Source organism: Aethalodelphis obliquidens, unplaced genomic scaffold (assembly GCF_003676395.1).
Source record: "Aethalodelphis obliquidens isolate GAN/ISIS:26980383/991018 unplaced genomic scaffold, ASM367639v1 scaffold88, whole genome shotgun sequence".
NCBI lineage: Eukaryota > Metazoa > Chordata > Mammalia > Artiodactyla > Delphinidae > Aethalodelphis > Aethalodelphis obliquidens.
This window is the reverse complement of record NW_020838032.1, coordinates 6,392,590-6,408,060: the sequence shown is the minus strand read 5'-3', so window position 1 is coordinate 6,408,060 and position 15,471 is coordinate 6,392,590. Positions and strand designations below refer to the sequence as shown.

The 15,471-nt window shown below is 45.4% G+C and overlaps 1 protein-coding gene across 3 annotated transcripts in view; it reads right to left on the bottom strand.

The window, feature by feature from the left end:
• The window catches only part of FRMD3 (FERM domain containing 3), a 313,237-nt gene that overhangs the window by 63,891 nt on the left and 233,875 nt on the right, over positions 1 to 15,471 (bottom strand). For all 3 annotated transcript variants that reach the window (XM_027094154.1, XM_027094155.1, XM_027094156.1), the window contains exons 7-10: positions 13,778 to 13,865; positions 12,142 to 12,230; positions 9,050 to 9,113; positions 8,137 to 8,225 (exon numbers count right to left, since the gene is read on the bottom strand). In XM_027094154.1, coding sequence (XP_026949955.1) covers positions 8,137 to 8,225; positions 9,050 to 9,113; positions 12,142 to 12,230; positions 13,778 to 13,865 — 330 coding nt within the window. The remainder of the gene's footprint in view (positions 1 to 8,136; positions 8,226 to 9,049; positions 9,114 to 12,141; positions 12,231 to 13,777; positions 13,866 to 15,471) is intronic.

Sequence of the window (15,471 nt, the reverse complement as noted above, 5' to 3'; positions counted from 1 at the left end):
CTGGGACTTCCCTGGTGGTCCAGTGGTTAAGACTCCGCGCTTCCACTGCAGGGGGCGTGGGTTTGATCCCTGATCAGGGAACTAGATCCCGTATGCTGTGCCGCGAGGCCAAAAAGAAAAAGAACCCGTGTTGGTCGATGACTAAGAAACACAAGGAACAGAGGCCCAGCCAAGCACTGATGCAGCACCTCTGAGCCCTTCCCGTAAATAAGAACAAAACAAAAACACTCTGAAAAAAAATCTAGAACGTGGACTTCCCAGAAGCTGAGCACAGAGCACTTAATTCCTGTGCTAAACTCAGGAAGACACAGACTTGGCATTTGTGGAACGTAAGGCCCAGAGGGCCTAGATATTCATCTAGAAACCCCCATAAATTAGTGAACAGATGTAAATTACATGCTGTGGTGCACGTTTGAAGGAAAAGATGCAACGAAAGTGTTGGGGTGAACGTGGTGCCCATCTGGTCTGGGGGCCACAGAAGGTGCCCTGAGGAAGGGACCTTTGAGCCGAGACCCAGGGAGGGAAGGTGTTAACAGGGCGGGTGGTGGCAGTGTTCTAGGCAGAAAGCCCAGCAGGCAAAAGCTCTGAGCCTGAGCACTGGAGAACTAAGATGATCTGACATGCATTTCCCAGTATTGTTATTACGGTTGTTTTACACACAGTGGCTCACACGTTTTCCCCCCTAATGTAGCAGGACTTGACCTTGTTAAAGATTTGGTCTTTGTCGTCAGAACAATGGAAAGCCACAGAAACACTCTTGCCAACTGCCTGAACCCACAGAGAAGGGCCCTGGCTACAAAGGATACATCTAGAGAGCAAGATGGGCAGGGGAAGAAGGGCGCAAGCCCAGGGAAGGGGATTCCTGTCAAGGCAGGCCCCAGAGAAGACAATGTGGGAGCCCTAAGGACAAGCAGAGCACATGAGATCCACACCTCGGAGGGGGTCTGGACACCTAGGACAGGCTGCTGGCCAAAGCCAGGTTACAGACCATACCCAGTGAAGAGGAGAAAATGGCCCAGCAAGCCTGGCTAATGTGGGGCAGCGACCACTGTGCCTCGTCCTCTGAGGATGTGCCTGCTCTGGGCCTGTCTGCTCCCTGCACCTCCAACCTTAGCCCTAGACAGCCATGGGCCTGACACATGTTCCGTCACCGGCTGCCTCTCCCCATCTTCTCAGCAGGGCTGTTGCTCCCACGTGCTCAGAGATGGAGGGTGGAGAAACATTCTAAAGCAGCTTCTGCTTTTCTTATTGTCTTGCTGTTATTGTTCCAGGTTCCTAAGGATCCTCGGGGCAAGGAAGTCTGCTAAAAAGATTACTAAGAGTCTTTTTGTTTGTTTGTTTTTGTCTTTCTTATTTTTTTTCTTATTAGTCATCCATTTTATACACATCAGTGTATACATGTCAATCCCAATCTCCCAATTCATCACACCGGAAGAGTCTTAATTACAGTTTTTGAAATTCAGACTCAACTCTGTGCCCATTTTATGGAAGATGCCAGAAGCTCAAAGGGGTGTGGACAGCAAAGCAATTCCGGTGACAGGGGGGCTCTTCTGGAGAGCAGTGGGCGGCTCTATCTCTCACCCGTTCAGCCTCAGCTCCTGCCCTTCCAAGTCCCGTGTGGAGGCCACTCTCTTCTCCTTACACCCAGAACAGCCCCTTGGCGGGTGGCCTCAGTGCTCCGCTACATCCACACAAACCCAGAGTGGCTCAAGAAGAACACATTGTGCAGAGAAAGTGAATAGCTGTCTGCTCAGGACGAGAGGACTGATAAAAGCGTTGGCTTCTTCCTGGCAGCTGAGTGCCCTTGATGATTATTTGCATGATTTCATTTGCTCACAGACACTCTACCGAGAGCATTACCACCAAACCCACACCCTCCCAAATGTCCAGGGAGATGCCCGATAATGTTTGGGCTGAGATATTTAATGGAATTTTAACAGGGGAATTTATTCTGAGAGCTTGAACCCCACAAACCCCCTGGGAATTGAGAAACAGAGAGTAGGATGGAAGGAAATACACGGGGGCAAGAGGAAGGCGGCTGGGTCACAGGACATGCACCTAGCCGTCCTTCCAAACCTGGCTGTGCATCGGCTGCCCCTGGAGTAGGGGTTAAGGATACCGGCTCTCAGGTTGCATCACTACAGATTCTCATAAGGCAGGTCTGGAGAGGGGTCTGGGAGTCTGTATTTTTATCAAACACTCCAAGGTCATTCCAAGGCAGCCTACTTGCACTGGAGAAACTGAGTCCCCATATTCTCCTTGAATGACCCCCAGGTAGCATTTTACCTGAAGAAACAAGGGGCCAGGTTCTTTCCTGCTTTTGATCCTGTGACCTTGGTCAAGTCATGTTGCTTCTCTGAGCCTTAGTTTCTCTATAAATTTTTTAAAGGGTAAGGGTATTATAATACCTAATTCATAGTGTTCCAAGGAGGGTTAAATGAGATTAAATGATTTGAAAACACCTAGAGTACTACCTGCTCATTATATAATACTCTCCCTCCCTCTCCCTTTCCCCCATCCCCATTATCACTCTCCAGACCTCTGTATTGCCTGCTCACTATTGACCTACCAAAGCCAATCCTCTAAGCCACGACCAATCCCGGGAACCGTGTCAAACGCTCTGAAGGCCAATAAAAGAGCCTTTAAACTCTAGCTCTAGCTGACCTGTTCCAGCTCTCTGTTCCCAGGCTCTCCCATCAACGAGCCCAGAACAAAAGTCTTCCTCCCAACGAAGGCAATCAAGGCACAACCTAGTGAAAACAGCAATTCTCTCTCCTCCGACCTTCTTCCAGGCCTGCCCTCTCCCCGCTTCCACCTCCAACTCCCCATCAAACTTCCAGCACAGAAGCACTGACTATTCTCAAACATCTGACCTCACAGAGAAATCCAGTCCCCAGTTGACCAGCACATGACTTGGCAACACCTGTGTATTCACATGGTGGCTTCATCACTGCTTTCCTTTCTGCTGTCACAGCTCTCCACCACCCCCACCCCAGAACTGCCAGGGCAGAGCCACTGTACCCAGAGACCACTGTACCCTTCCATGGCACTAGGGAGTTGTGCCCACTCCTGACGTTGAAGGTGTGTTTTAAATGGGGTAATATATGTGAGGTGTGCACACATGCGGACAGTGCCTGGAACAGGCAAAGTGTTCTCTGAGGGTCAGTATCATCCGATGCACACACAGCACAGCTCTGCAGGAACACGCCTCCACTCACCCCTGCCTCTAGCTTCTCTCCTCTGGTACCTGCTACTACAGGGGCTGGGGATGGCAGTCAGCACACTGGGTGGTGCTCTAAAGGCCGCCTCTAGAACTAACAATACAACTTCCCTTTTTCCCATGGTTTACAGCTTCTGGAGTAATCAGAGCAATAACAACATATGTTATTATTGAGCCCCTACTAGGGGCCATTCACCGTCCAAAGCATCTTAAATACACTAATTCATTTCATCCTCACAGCTCTCTCCTAGGAGGAAGCAATCCACATTTTTACATGAGGAAATTGAGATAGAGAAGGGTGAAGTCACTTAACAATGGTCACATCATAGAAGCTGGAGGAACGAGGCTGCAAACCCAGGCTTGTCTGTATTTTAAAATAGTGCTTTAGCCATGCAGGTTCTTAGACTTCAGAAAGCATCAGGATCACCTGGCAGGCTTTTGAAAACACAAGGTTCTGATTCAGTAAGTCTGGGCTGGAGCCCAAGAATCTGCCTTTCTAACAAGTTCCCAGGGGATGCTGAAGCTGGTCCAGGGACCCTAACTTTGCGAATCAGTGGATTAGAGCATTGAACCCTAGGCTGCAGGTTCACACCTCCTGGGAAAGGTGTATTACTACCAACATCTAGTCCCCTCATCCCAGATTCTGAATTTTTAAAATAACAGCTTTATTGAAATATAATTCACATAACATAAAGTTCACCCTTTTAGATTTTATGTTTCAGTGGTTTTCAGTATAATGCACGAAGTTAAAAATTCATCAGAAAAACATTTTCATTACCCCGAAAGGAAGCCCCCTGTACCCACTGGCAGTCCCTTCCTTCTTCCACTCCTTATCTCCTCTACTCTTTAGCATCATGTTTTCAAGTTTCATCCATGTTGTAGCAGGAGTCAGTAGGTACTTCCTTCCTTTTATGGCTGAATAATAGTCCATTGTATGGATAGACCACTTTCCTTTATCCTTTTATCAGTTGATGGGCATTTGGTTTAGCTATTATGAAGAATGCTGCTATGAACACTCGTGTACACAGTTTTGTGAGGACCCAGATTCTAGTTTAATTGGGTCAGGGGTAGGGTCGACATTGGTATTGTTTAAAAGCTCCCCCAGCTGATTCTAACATGCAGTCAGGCTGAGAACCTCTGGTTTAGAACCTTATTACTCAAGTGTGGTCCATGGGCCTGCAGCTCAGCATCACTGGGGAGCTTATTAGAAATACGGACTCTTGGGCCCCACCCAGACCTACTGAACCAGAATCCACATTCTAACAGCATCTCCGGGTACTTCACGTGCTCACTAAAGTGTGAGAGGTGTCCGTTTAGGGAGATACTCTGGGTCCTTGACAACCAAGTATAATACTGTTCCTCTGACAAAATGTACACTAACTCCAGATAAGGAATTTATTAGGGACTGCCTTTATGTCCTGCACACAATTCCATACAAAGTTGGGAACAGAGAGTTTCATCTGAGCCTCCACTGTGTCCTCAGTGCCTAGCGCTGACATGGCATAAAGCTAGTGTGAGATAAAGATTCATCAAATGGAAGCACCAGGGAGCCACTGACCCCTTCAGGGAATCCAGTGTGCTTTCAGGGAATCAGCGCCCAGAAATGGCATGTTCCAGTGCTCATTTTAGGCGGTAGCACCTAAAAACACACGGCACAGAGGAAGCTCTGAGATGGTGACTATCTAAGTCTGTGTTGGGGATCCTCTGGGGGTTGGAGCAGGAGGGAGAACCAGAGTTTCTGCTTCTGGGCTCCGTTCCCAGGCAGCAAATCTCAGAGTCAGGGCTTTCAAACCTGATCAGTGGCCCCGGGCCAGCTGACAACTAGCACCATAGTCATATGTTAAAAGCACACTAGGGAATTCTTGGCCACTGGGCCTCCCTGTTGTCATGTCAGGTGAAGTGCAAAGGAGGGAGCAAACCACCCCCAACCCAGAAAACAAGATCAGGGCCCTTGCTCTGCCAGCCGAAACCATGAAGGCGCAGTGCCGGTCAGCTGGAAGCAGGGCCAACACCACTGCCTGGGAAAGGGACGGAGCAGGAGAGGAAGCAGGAGCCCACTCCTGAGCTTCACAGGATCAGAGCCCTTCAGAAGTGACCGGGCTCAGCAACAAACTGGCACTCAGAAGACTTTCACTGTTACTGGAGGGGGTAGTTGTCAGAGTCATAGCAGCAGCTACCACTTATGGATGGTCCGTGTGCCTGGCGGAACTAAACACTGCAGGGCAGGGATTGCCAATCACATTTTACAGATGAAAAATAAATATGAGGCTCAAAGTGTTCAGTGTTTTGCTCCAGGCCACACGGCTAGTAAGCGACAGTCAAGATTCAAACCCAAGCCTCTTGGCTTCTAAAGCCCACGGTCCTTAACACTAGGCCACAGAGATGCAAGCAAACCATGCCTGAGCCCCAGTTCCCTCCATTGTACATATGAGAAGGCTGAGGTCGGCCACTGGTCCGAGGTCACACAGCTGGGTCAGGATGAGCTATCTCTCTCCTCTTTCCTAAGGAACAGGGAGGGTTATGGGACAGTGGAGGAACACAGGGTTTGGGCAAAACTCAGATGAGTACAAATATTAGTGATTAGAAGTCCTAATGGGAGAGATGGGGTAGCCTGTCCCAACCAAAGCAGAGGTGTTGATGCAAGGACTCGGCCAACTCTATAGGGTGCCACCTGTGCTCACAGCTACACTCCCTGGGTTCTGAAGCATCTACAGATGATTGGAAGTGGTTTCTTTGATATGCCTAGTTGGCCCATTCAATGACAGAATTATCAGACCACTTTGTTAGCTGCCAGATAATGAGTGTATCCCAAAAGGTCCAAAACGGATTCCTTCGATTGTGGGTTTTTTCCCCTTCTTCCCCCTCTTTTCAATTCTGTTTTTACTTTTATTTGACTCCATATACCAACTGACTTGCTCACACGTGATAAAACAATATGTGTGCAAAAAAAAAAAAACTACTCAATGTCCTAAGTAATTAGATAGTGGTGATGAATGCATAACTTTGTGAATTATACTAAAAACCACTGAATGCATACTTTAAAGGGTTAATTTTATGGTATATGAGTATTATCTAAATTTTTTTACTTTTTATTTATTTTTATTTTTTGGCTGTACGTGGACCTCTCACTGTTGTGGCCTCTCCCGTTGCGGAGCACAGGCTCCGGACGCACAGGCTCAGCGGCCATGGCTCAAGGGCCCAGCCGCTCTGCGGCACGTGGGATCTTCCCGGACCGGGGCACGAACCCGTGTCCCCTGCATCGGCAGGCGGACTCTCAACCACTGCGCCACCAGGGAAGCCCTATCTAAATTTTTAAAATGATTAAAAACAAAAACAAAAAAAATGTGCAGGCTCCAAGTAAAGACTAAGAGCACCAGACTGCCTGCCTTTCCTTTTCTCCACTCTCATGTGGATGGAGAGGTCTAGACATGCTGATTTTTCAGAGGCCATCAGGTGTTCTTTGTGTACCAGTTCTCAAACACTGCAGGGGACTCACAGATGCCTTGGGGTCTCATTGATACGTATCATCCTTCCAAGAAGCACAGCATTTTGTGAATCATCTCATGCTCCTGACAGGATCTGCCCAGGATGTAGGGGTTTCCTGGGACACCAGACTCTCATTCTAAACCTGGGAAAGTCCCAGGCAAACTCACACAACTGGTCACCCAACCTCCTGGGGAGCAGTGAGCAATGAGTGAAGGGTCTCCAGTCCCCAGTCCCAGCTCTGGTCCTCACCAACAACACAGCTTCTCTATTTTTATCTTTTTTACATATTAGGCTTTGCCTACACTTTCTGTTTAAGGGAAAGAGTTCTGTGGCTGAAAAGGGGTTTGAAAAACACTGTTCCAGCCTTCATTCTCTTGATGGTCCTTGTCAGCCAAAGCCCAGGACGTTCAGAGATTCAGCATTTTCAGGTAAGTCTAATAAGAAAGACAGTATTTCAGTGGGGAGGGAGTCAGGAAATAGAGCAAAAGCCGCCTGGATGAGCTCCAGGGATGAGCGGTGCTGATACTCCAGGCGGGGCTGGCTAGGCTCCTGACTGCATCCATCACCACTGTTCTTCCAGTCAGCAAGTGTCTCAAAGAGGAGAAGCTAGAACTCATGGAAAAATCCTAAATTTTAACCTCTTTTGAAAGCTGAGAGCTTTATGGATGGTTTCTGAAGTCCTGTCCAGCACTGACTTTCTACAATCCTAGACTCTGATGGCATTCCACCCACAAACCTTTCGCTCTCATCTCTATATACTGAGGCCTTCCTACTATGAACATGTGTGACTCCCTGCCCAAGGTTTCTTTTCTAGTGTTGAGAGCACATTCAACCCATGCTCAGAGAGTATTAACTCTGCCCTCGTAAGTGTCTCTAAGCCAAAATGAATGGGGAATTAGTAGATAAACAGCCTAACCTCCTTGCTGGTCAGTGGGAGAACTTTGAGACCCATTCTACAGTCTGACAAGAGTTCCCCAGCAGAGCTGAGCCCAGCTGCTCTCAGTAGTGACTGCTCAACAACGTGTCCTAAATTGCTTATTTCTCCCTCCTCCACTCCCCTATTGGTATGTTCAGTAACCACATCCCAAAGAAACTACTGGCACAAACTCTTCTCAAGGTCTGCTTCTGAGGAGACACGAACCGAAAAAAGATCCCATGACAGGCTGGATGGAAATAGCAATATCAAAAGAAAAAAAAAAAAAAATCCCACAGCAACTCTATGGGAAACACCCAATGTAAAATAAAGTTCAGGACTTGATCAGGCCAACCAGTGGTTGGGAGTCACCCTGAACAATGCACCACATTTATAATTCACTTAAATATACTGAAAAGGACTATATTAAAAAAATGAATATGCAGCTGTTTGCAAAACATAAAGGGTTCCAGGGGTGCTTTTAAAACCTATGATTAAATGAATAAAAGCTACTTACTTATAAAAGGCCTGGTTCTCCACCCCACACTTCCAAAGATGTTTGCAGGCAGCTGGTGTTGAAGTATGGAACGCCAACATGGCTTTTTTCTAATAAAAAAATAACAAAACAAGAAAGGGCATGTTAAACACAGTGTATGTTGTTCATGTTTTTCCTTCAAGAATTTACCTATTTGCATCCTGCCACTTACCAAACAGATCTGAAGTAACTGATGCATTACTGTGTTCTTAGACGTGTTCCTGAAATGGTACTCCCCACTCCCTCACCCTTTGCAGATATTACGAACCCATCCAGGCCCTGTTTCTGATAAAGAACAGCTTCACAATCCGTCTCAACACTCCAAGCATTGCCTAACTCTCAATCAGAGTTGGAGGAGTTTAAAAACTTATTTGCCATTCTTGACTATCTAGTGCTTAAACCAAAAACTAGGATCAAGAAAATCCAGAAACTTCCAGACCTAGCTCTGAGGCTCAACGTTTCGGTAATGGCCTCCTCCCAAATGATGAAGCCAACTAACATTTTAAGATTCCCTGGACTTACAGACTCTGTTTATAAAACTCTAACCAGCACTGGCTGATAGCTATCTTTAAGTATTATTCATTTGTTTTATCATTCTGGCAAATTACAGAGGTAGGAGGAAGTTCAATTTTCTATTTCTCAAGTTTATCACCGTCTAATTTTTACACAGGGGTATATGGACAGCATTGCTCACTGAATTTATTCTTAAATGTGCAAAGCCGGTGTTTATTTAACTCCAAACTTCCAGTATCATCACAGACATTAACATCGTGGTCTTCTGGGGGCTACATGACTAAAGGCACATTTTACACTTGACTCTTTCTCCTGCACATACACACCTGCACACACACGCATGCACACACAACAACAGACAGCTAGAAAAACAGTTTCTGACCTCCTTCTGGGTGCCAATCACATAAAACGTCTTCCCTTCAAACTTCAATTTGCAGACATCCGACCTAAGAAAAGAAAATCTCTTTGGGTGAGAAGAAAAAAAGTAGCAGCTAACCAAGGTACCTGGCTATCCCAATGGAATCCGCCTGACTCACAAATGCCAAGCAGACTGCAATGAAACGAGATGTTATCTTATCATGGCTGAAGGTCTAATGAGCGGCGAAGAGCCCCCAAGTGAATGATACAGCCATTTTCTTCCCAAGAGAGGCTCCGTGGGCAGCTCAGAATTATTTATTCCGTTGTTTTTACCCTGAAGCTGCACCTTTCCTCCAAGGAGCTCTAGGGGTTTCATGAACATTAATGACCAGAACAATGTTAATTGGTCAGCCCATTTTGCGAGATAGGAAGAATGTAGTTATTTCGTATTCGGTTAATGAAACAGTATGGATTCACAGTATCTGTAACCTTTCACATCCATCTCCAAGAAACACACACCACAATGCAAAATTTTCATTTCTGCTCTCCCTGTTGATAAATGAATAATTGTATTAGATACTGAGATGCTCAAAACTGTTAAGGACAACTTGATGAACTGTAGTCAAAAGACTTGAGGCTTCCTCTTAAGGAGCTGCTCAGTTAAAATCTGACTGAAATGTAGACCTAAGGTCAACTCCTTGGTGAGGAGACACGTGTAAAGAGAGGAGGGAATTCTATTTTTATTCCTTTGATCTAATTCCTAGGACAGTGAGGTGTGCCCCTGTGCTTTTCCTGGGGGAAAAGGAATTGTGAGGTCATATTAAGCTGTGGAGAGGATTTGCAAGAGTGACAAACCTCAATGGATGTCAAAAACAAAACAGAACAAAACTAGGTTTAACGTGGGAAGAAAATTTATTTTAGTAACATGTACGTGGCTGCTACAAATATGTGCCTAAGCCGTGGCTGGAAGGGATGGGGATGACATCAGCACCCCACCAGGAACACCAAGAGGTAGAATCCAGAAACTAACGGTCTGGTGACAGTCCATCTCAACTCTTCAGGGTAGCCAAGAAGAAACTAAAGCCCCAAATGGGAGAGACTTGCAATTAATCTGCACGTGAGACATGTCAGGTTCTAACCCAGCTACTCCAAAGTTGACTAGTACCTGAGAATCAAACACCTTCAGCATCCTCAAGCCTTTTGTAGTCCTAGGAGAGGACGGGGGAGTCCCTGCCCGAATTGCCCATGCTCCCCAAAGTCAGCAGAAATCACTAGGGAACTTATTCTGGAATGGACCGAAGTGTGGTTAACATTGGAGCTTCTTTACAGGTACTGAAAATACGGGGAAGAAAACTGGTAACTCCACCATGTTACACATTCATAAAACATCCTTGTTCACAAATCAAATCACTCTCACACACACTATTCTACCTGCTTCTCCCCCATCTCCTTTCTTTCCTATAAAGCAGTCGGCTATAACTGATGCCCATTTTATGGATCAGTACATTGAGACACAGAGAGTTAAGTGATTTATTAGAGGCACATGAGAGTTTGAGAATGATAATTGTGGAGGAAGAGAATAAGTGGGCACAGATGGGAACTGAAAGTATGACATGAATAAAGGCAGTGATAGAGTGGGAAGAGAAGATACTTAGATAAATTAGCATTCTTAGGAAGAGAGGGCTGATCATGAAAAAGAGCAGAAGGTGTAGGGAGCAAAGTGGACATGAGCTGACTATGCTAATCTAGTAGAGAAGGGTTGAAGGGAAGGCAGGTGCTAAGAGGAGAATGCCAAGAAGCGGTGGTGGGGGGACTTGATAAAGAGTGCTGAGAGAAATCCTGAAGCTAACAGAACCATGAAACAGAGGTTCAGGTAAGTGCAAAAGAGCATTTCAAACCCAGGACTGAGGATGGATGCCCACTGGCCCATCAAGAACTGCAGACCCAAGGGCTCAGGCCAAAAGAGTGAGCCCAGAACTCAGTGAGACACTGGGTGACAAATCTGTCAGGGACCATCAGGGAGGGAACCAAATCACGCTGAAGCTATGAACCAGACTAAGCCCTTACAATATTCCAATGCACATAAAATGTTCAGCCCTCTTCACTCTTTACTAAAGCTACTTTGTTCCTTGATTGGACATAGTGGGCACTGCCGGTCCATCCTCCCATGTCCTTCCGGACACAACCCAGACTTTATTCTTCCTCTAGATCAACTGTTCATGCAGACGATGCTCTTCCCAGCCCCAAAAGGATGGACCTTGATTTGACCAACCTCATCATGGAATTCTTCTTCTTGGAAGGATTAGTTTAAGGGGGCGCATATGATCCTATCCTGCCCAATGAGATACACAGGAAGTCTCCTACAGAGCTTCTGAAAAAGTTACCCTTGTTTTAATAGGAGACACATGGAAGGGGCTGCTCTCCTTCAGGGAGTGTTGCTGTGTGAAGATGTAAGGGCCAGAGTTGCGCACATGGCCATTTTATGAGCACAAGCCTGGGGATAAAACCCACCACCCTGGGATGGCAGAGAAGAGAATGGAGGGGTCCAAGTCCTTCACGGTGTTGTCAGGCAGTTCAGTTAGAGGACCATGGGGCTGCCCGACCCCTGGAACTTTGGCTGTTTGAGATAATCAGTCCTCTCATTTGTAAGCCACTGTGAGCAGACATTCCTGTTCCTTTGAGCAAAAAGCATCCTCACTGATACACTGGATTACAAAGGGGGAGTCTAGAGCGAGGATTCAACAGAAGAGAATGGAAAGAAGTGAGTGGAAGAGAGGGGGTCCTGAGTTATTCGAGGGAACTTGCACATTTATCCTGCCCTGACCTAGCCCGTGGTCACCCCTCTGGCCAGTGTTTCCTCACCAGCAATCCTGGACACCTTTTCTTCAAAGGCAGAGCCCCCTGAGCCCAGAACACCCAAGGTCTAAGACAACTGAGATTGGGTTCCATTTTTAGATGAATAATCTCTTTATAAGAAGTTCCAGGGCAGAGAATTGGATCCTAGGCATTCTACCTAGGACATTTCCAAGCAAAAAGTCAAAGGCTGGGAAAGAAAAACGAGATTAATAAAAAAAACAAGATTAAACAATTTTTTCCGAAGAAGTACTCACTACTCACCATTTTATCAAATGGATTCTCTTATTTCCCTGAAATACCACAAAGCCTGCAGCAGTGAATCCTAAAAACGTTGTTGTGCCTGTTGAATCCTGAAAAAAAAAAAAAGACATAAAAACATATTTGGATTAAGGAATATAAAATAAAGGATAAATGATATGCTTATTCATCCTCACGCTGGGTTAATTTCAGGTTAATTACAATGACTGTAGAAATAAACTAAGCTTCTGAGATGGGACTTCCAACCGTAGTAAGCCTAACATTTGGGCGAGCGAGGGCCAGGAACGTATAGCTTTCCCATCTGAGGAATGGACCTTCTGCCTCACCAGGAACCTCCTGGGAAAATACAGATTAGTCCCAAACCACTAGTCTACTTCCAAGTGCGTTCGGGTGCTGCCTGAGTTCTCAGATCTGCCCTACAATGTGGGAAAACTGTTCTTGGTTTTCATAGCCCTGAAACCAAATCCCTGAGCGTCTAATCTAACCTGACTCAATCCCACACAGGATATCTGGCAATGTAAATACAAAGACATGTCTGGAAATGCCTACTTTGGTTCCAGCCTCTACCAGGAAAACTAAGCATTGAGAAGGGAAGGCAAAGGAACAACAACAAAAACCAAGTCAGTCTCCAAGTAATAAATAAAACAGACGAGAGGCTCAAATTTGTCGATAAAATCTAATTCACTAAATGGAATAATCTGATTTATACCATTAGCAGGAAGAGACATCTGGCAAATATTCTAAAATAACTGTGTGGGCAGAGCCAGCAGAGGCACATGCCACTGTAAATAGGCCCCACTGGTGCTCTGCCCGGGCTGCACCCTCACAGATCCTGACGGCACTGGGCAACAGGCGTTTATGAAGCTTCCCAGGTCCTTCTAATAAGCAGCCTGAGCTACATCTCTAGCACGAGGACTTCACCAAATACTATTAGCTGGTCCCATCTGGGTAAAAAAATGTTCTAGTATGACTCAAAAACATACCTTTAAGAGCCTGGCTGATATAAACGCTTAGTTTAGCACTCAGGTTAGAGTCTGACTGCTGCATAGTTTAGGATATGGAAAGGACACTGTTTTCATAAAACATTTCTGGAAAACATGCGCTTGAGTCTCACTTTGGGAGCTTGTTTAAAAGGCAGATTCCCCAGCTGCACCCCCAGTGATTCTGATTCAGTGGCCCTGGGGTGGGGCCCAGGTGATTCTGACACAGGTGGTCTGGGTTTCCCACTTGAGAAAAATGCTGTCAAATATTAATTCGAGAAAAAGGAAAAAAGAAAAACAAATACGTGCTCCTAATGTGAATTTTAAATCTTTCTTTTTTCCTTCCACTTACCCATTTTTAAAAACTGCATTCTCACTGGCAATGGCCTTTGAAAATAAACCTGTTAGGATCCTATAACTTCTCAGGAGGAAAACCATCCACTTGATGGATGAATGAATTAGCAAGCAATTAGAAGAGGCCAAGAGAGAAAATCTACTACCCAAACATGTGACTGCAGACCACTGTTGTCCCTTATGATTAGGGGCGATGGGTCAGGCTGTGGAAATATCCTAGAAGGGATCCTCCAGACCTGCATACCAATTAACTCTTTTCTGGGCAAAACAATCATTATATGTCGACCTGCAGTGAGGGGCATTACCTTGCATGGGTGGGGATCCACCCCATAGGTTTCCAAAGTGTGAGCTCTCAGGAGTAAGTTAAATTCAGCAACTGGTGGGCTCTGGCCTCTAAAATCATACAAGAGAAGTTTAGGGAGTTAATATGAAAAATAATAGCACATGGAGTTCCTTCATTCAATAAAATGTGCTATTCTTAACTAAATAAAGAGAGAAATCCCATAAATAGTAAGACTGGTCATTATTCCTCTCCACGAGGAGCCCTTTGCTAAGAAATCTGAGCCCATGTTCCAGGGCTAACTGTTCCGTTATAAACCCACACGTACTGTGAGGACTCCAGTGACCTGGACAGTTAATCAAGGTTATCAAGTTACCAATAAGCAGGGGCCCTCGCAAATTCAATCTTAATATGAACTAAAACTCAGCATCTGTTCTTTCCTACTTACTTTAAAAGATTATCCAGGATAAATGGCGTTTCTTTTTGCTCAGGGTAGGAAGTGGGCAAGCCTGTTACCCCATCAACAGCCTAAACAGAGCCATCCGGGTAAGAAGAGCTGTCAACCATTCCATTGGAAAGCCCTGGATTTGGAAAGAAAACCTCAGCCACTTCTAGTCCTAGCTGTGTCCTCCAGGGTGGTAAACAAGGTCTTGGCCCCAGGCAGAAAAAGGGGGCTGCAAATACAGATGGCTATGAAGCCCTTTCAGGGCTAACTTCCAAACCAGGATTGTGCAGCATTTCAAAGACTCTGCTTTGACTAACAATATCTCACACGCATCTTAGAGAATCCGAACCATTCTCCAAGGATAATATGTAACCTGAACAACCAAGAAGAGTTTGCTAACAACAGGAATGCAGTTTTATGTTCACAATGTAAAACTGTATTGCAATATTAACTCTATTTCCACCCAAGCCTCTCCTCAGAGATGGATTCCCTCCCCACCCCCTCAAGACAGCGAAGAGTCCTCATGTCTCTAATGAAAACAGTATCCCATCTTCCTTCTCTGTAAAGCCTTTCAAGATCTTCTCTTTACCCTGAATGTTCACTCTAATATGTCTAAGGAGCATCTTCATTTATTCATCAAGATCAGCACTGTGGGGACGCTTGTAATCCAATAACTCATTTCTGACCATTTCTTTGATTCTTTTCTTCCCTTCCCGGCCTCTTCCTCACCTCAACCACTCTCTCTCTCTCCTCTCCTTTGAGAGACCCTAGCAAATGGATTTTGAAACTCCTAGGTCTGTCCTCCATGTCTTTTTAACCTTTGTTTCATGCTCTTAAATCTAAGGCTTTTTGTATTACATTCTGAATTCTTTCTTTATTCAAACCTCCAGCTCATTAATTTCTTCTCCAGCTGTGTGCATCCTGCTTTCCATCCCACTGATGACTTGTTTTAAAATATCAACTAAATATTTCATTTCTAATGTAATGTCTATTTGGCTCTTGAAACAGATGCCTGTTCTTATTTTATGGAATAAACTCTTCTTACTCCTCTGAGGATATCCACTTTGTTTCTTTGAAAGTCCAATCCCTGTTACTCCATTAATGCTGTTTTCTTGGTGACAGCCCTTTGGTTTGCTGAATCAGTGTCTTATTCAATGAATTGATGTTTCCTAAAGTGTTTGGTGACTCATGGTTAGATGCTCATGTTTGTATTTTATGTTATTTGTTTAATACAGTGGCCTCCAGAGGTTGTAGGGAAGGGCAAGACAGGCCAC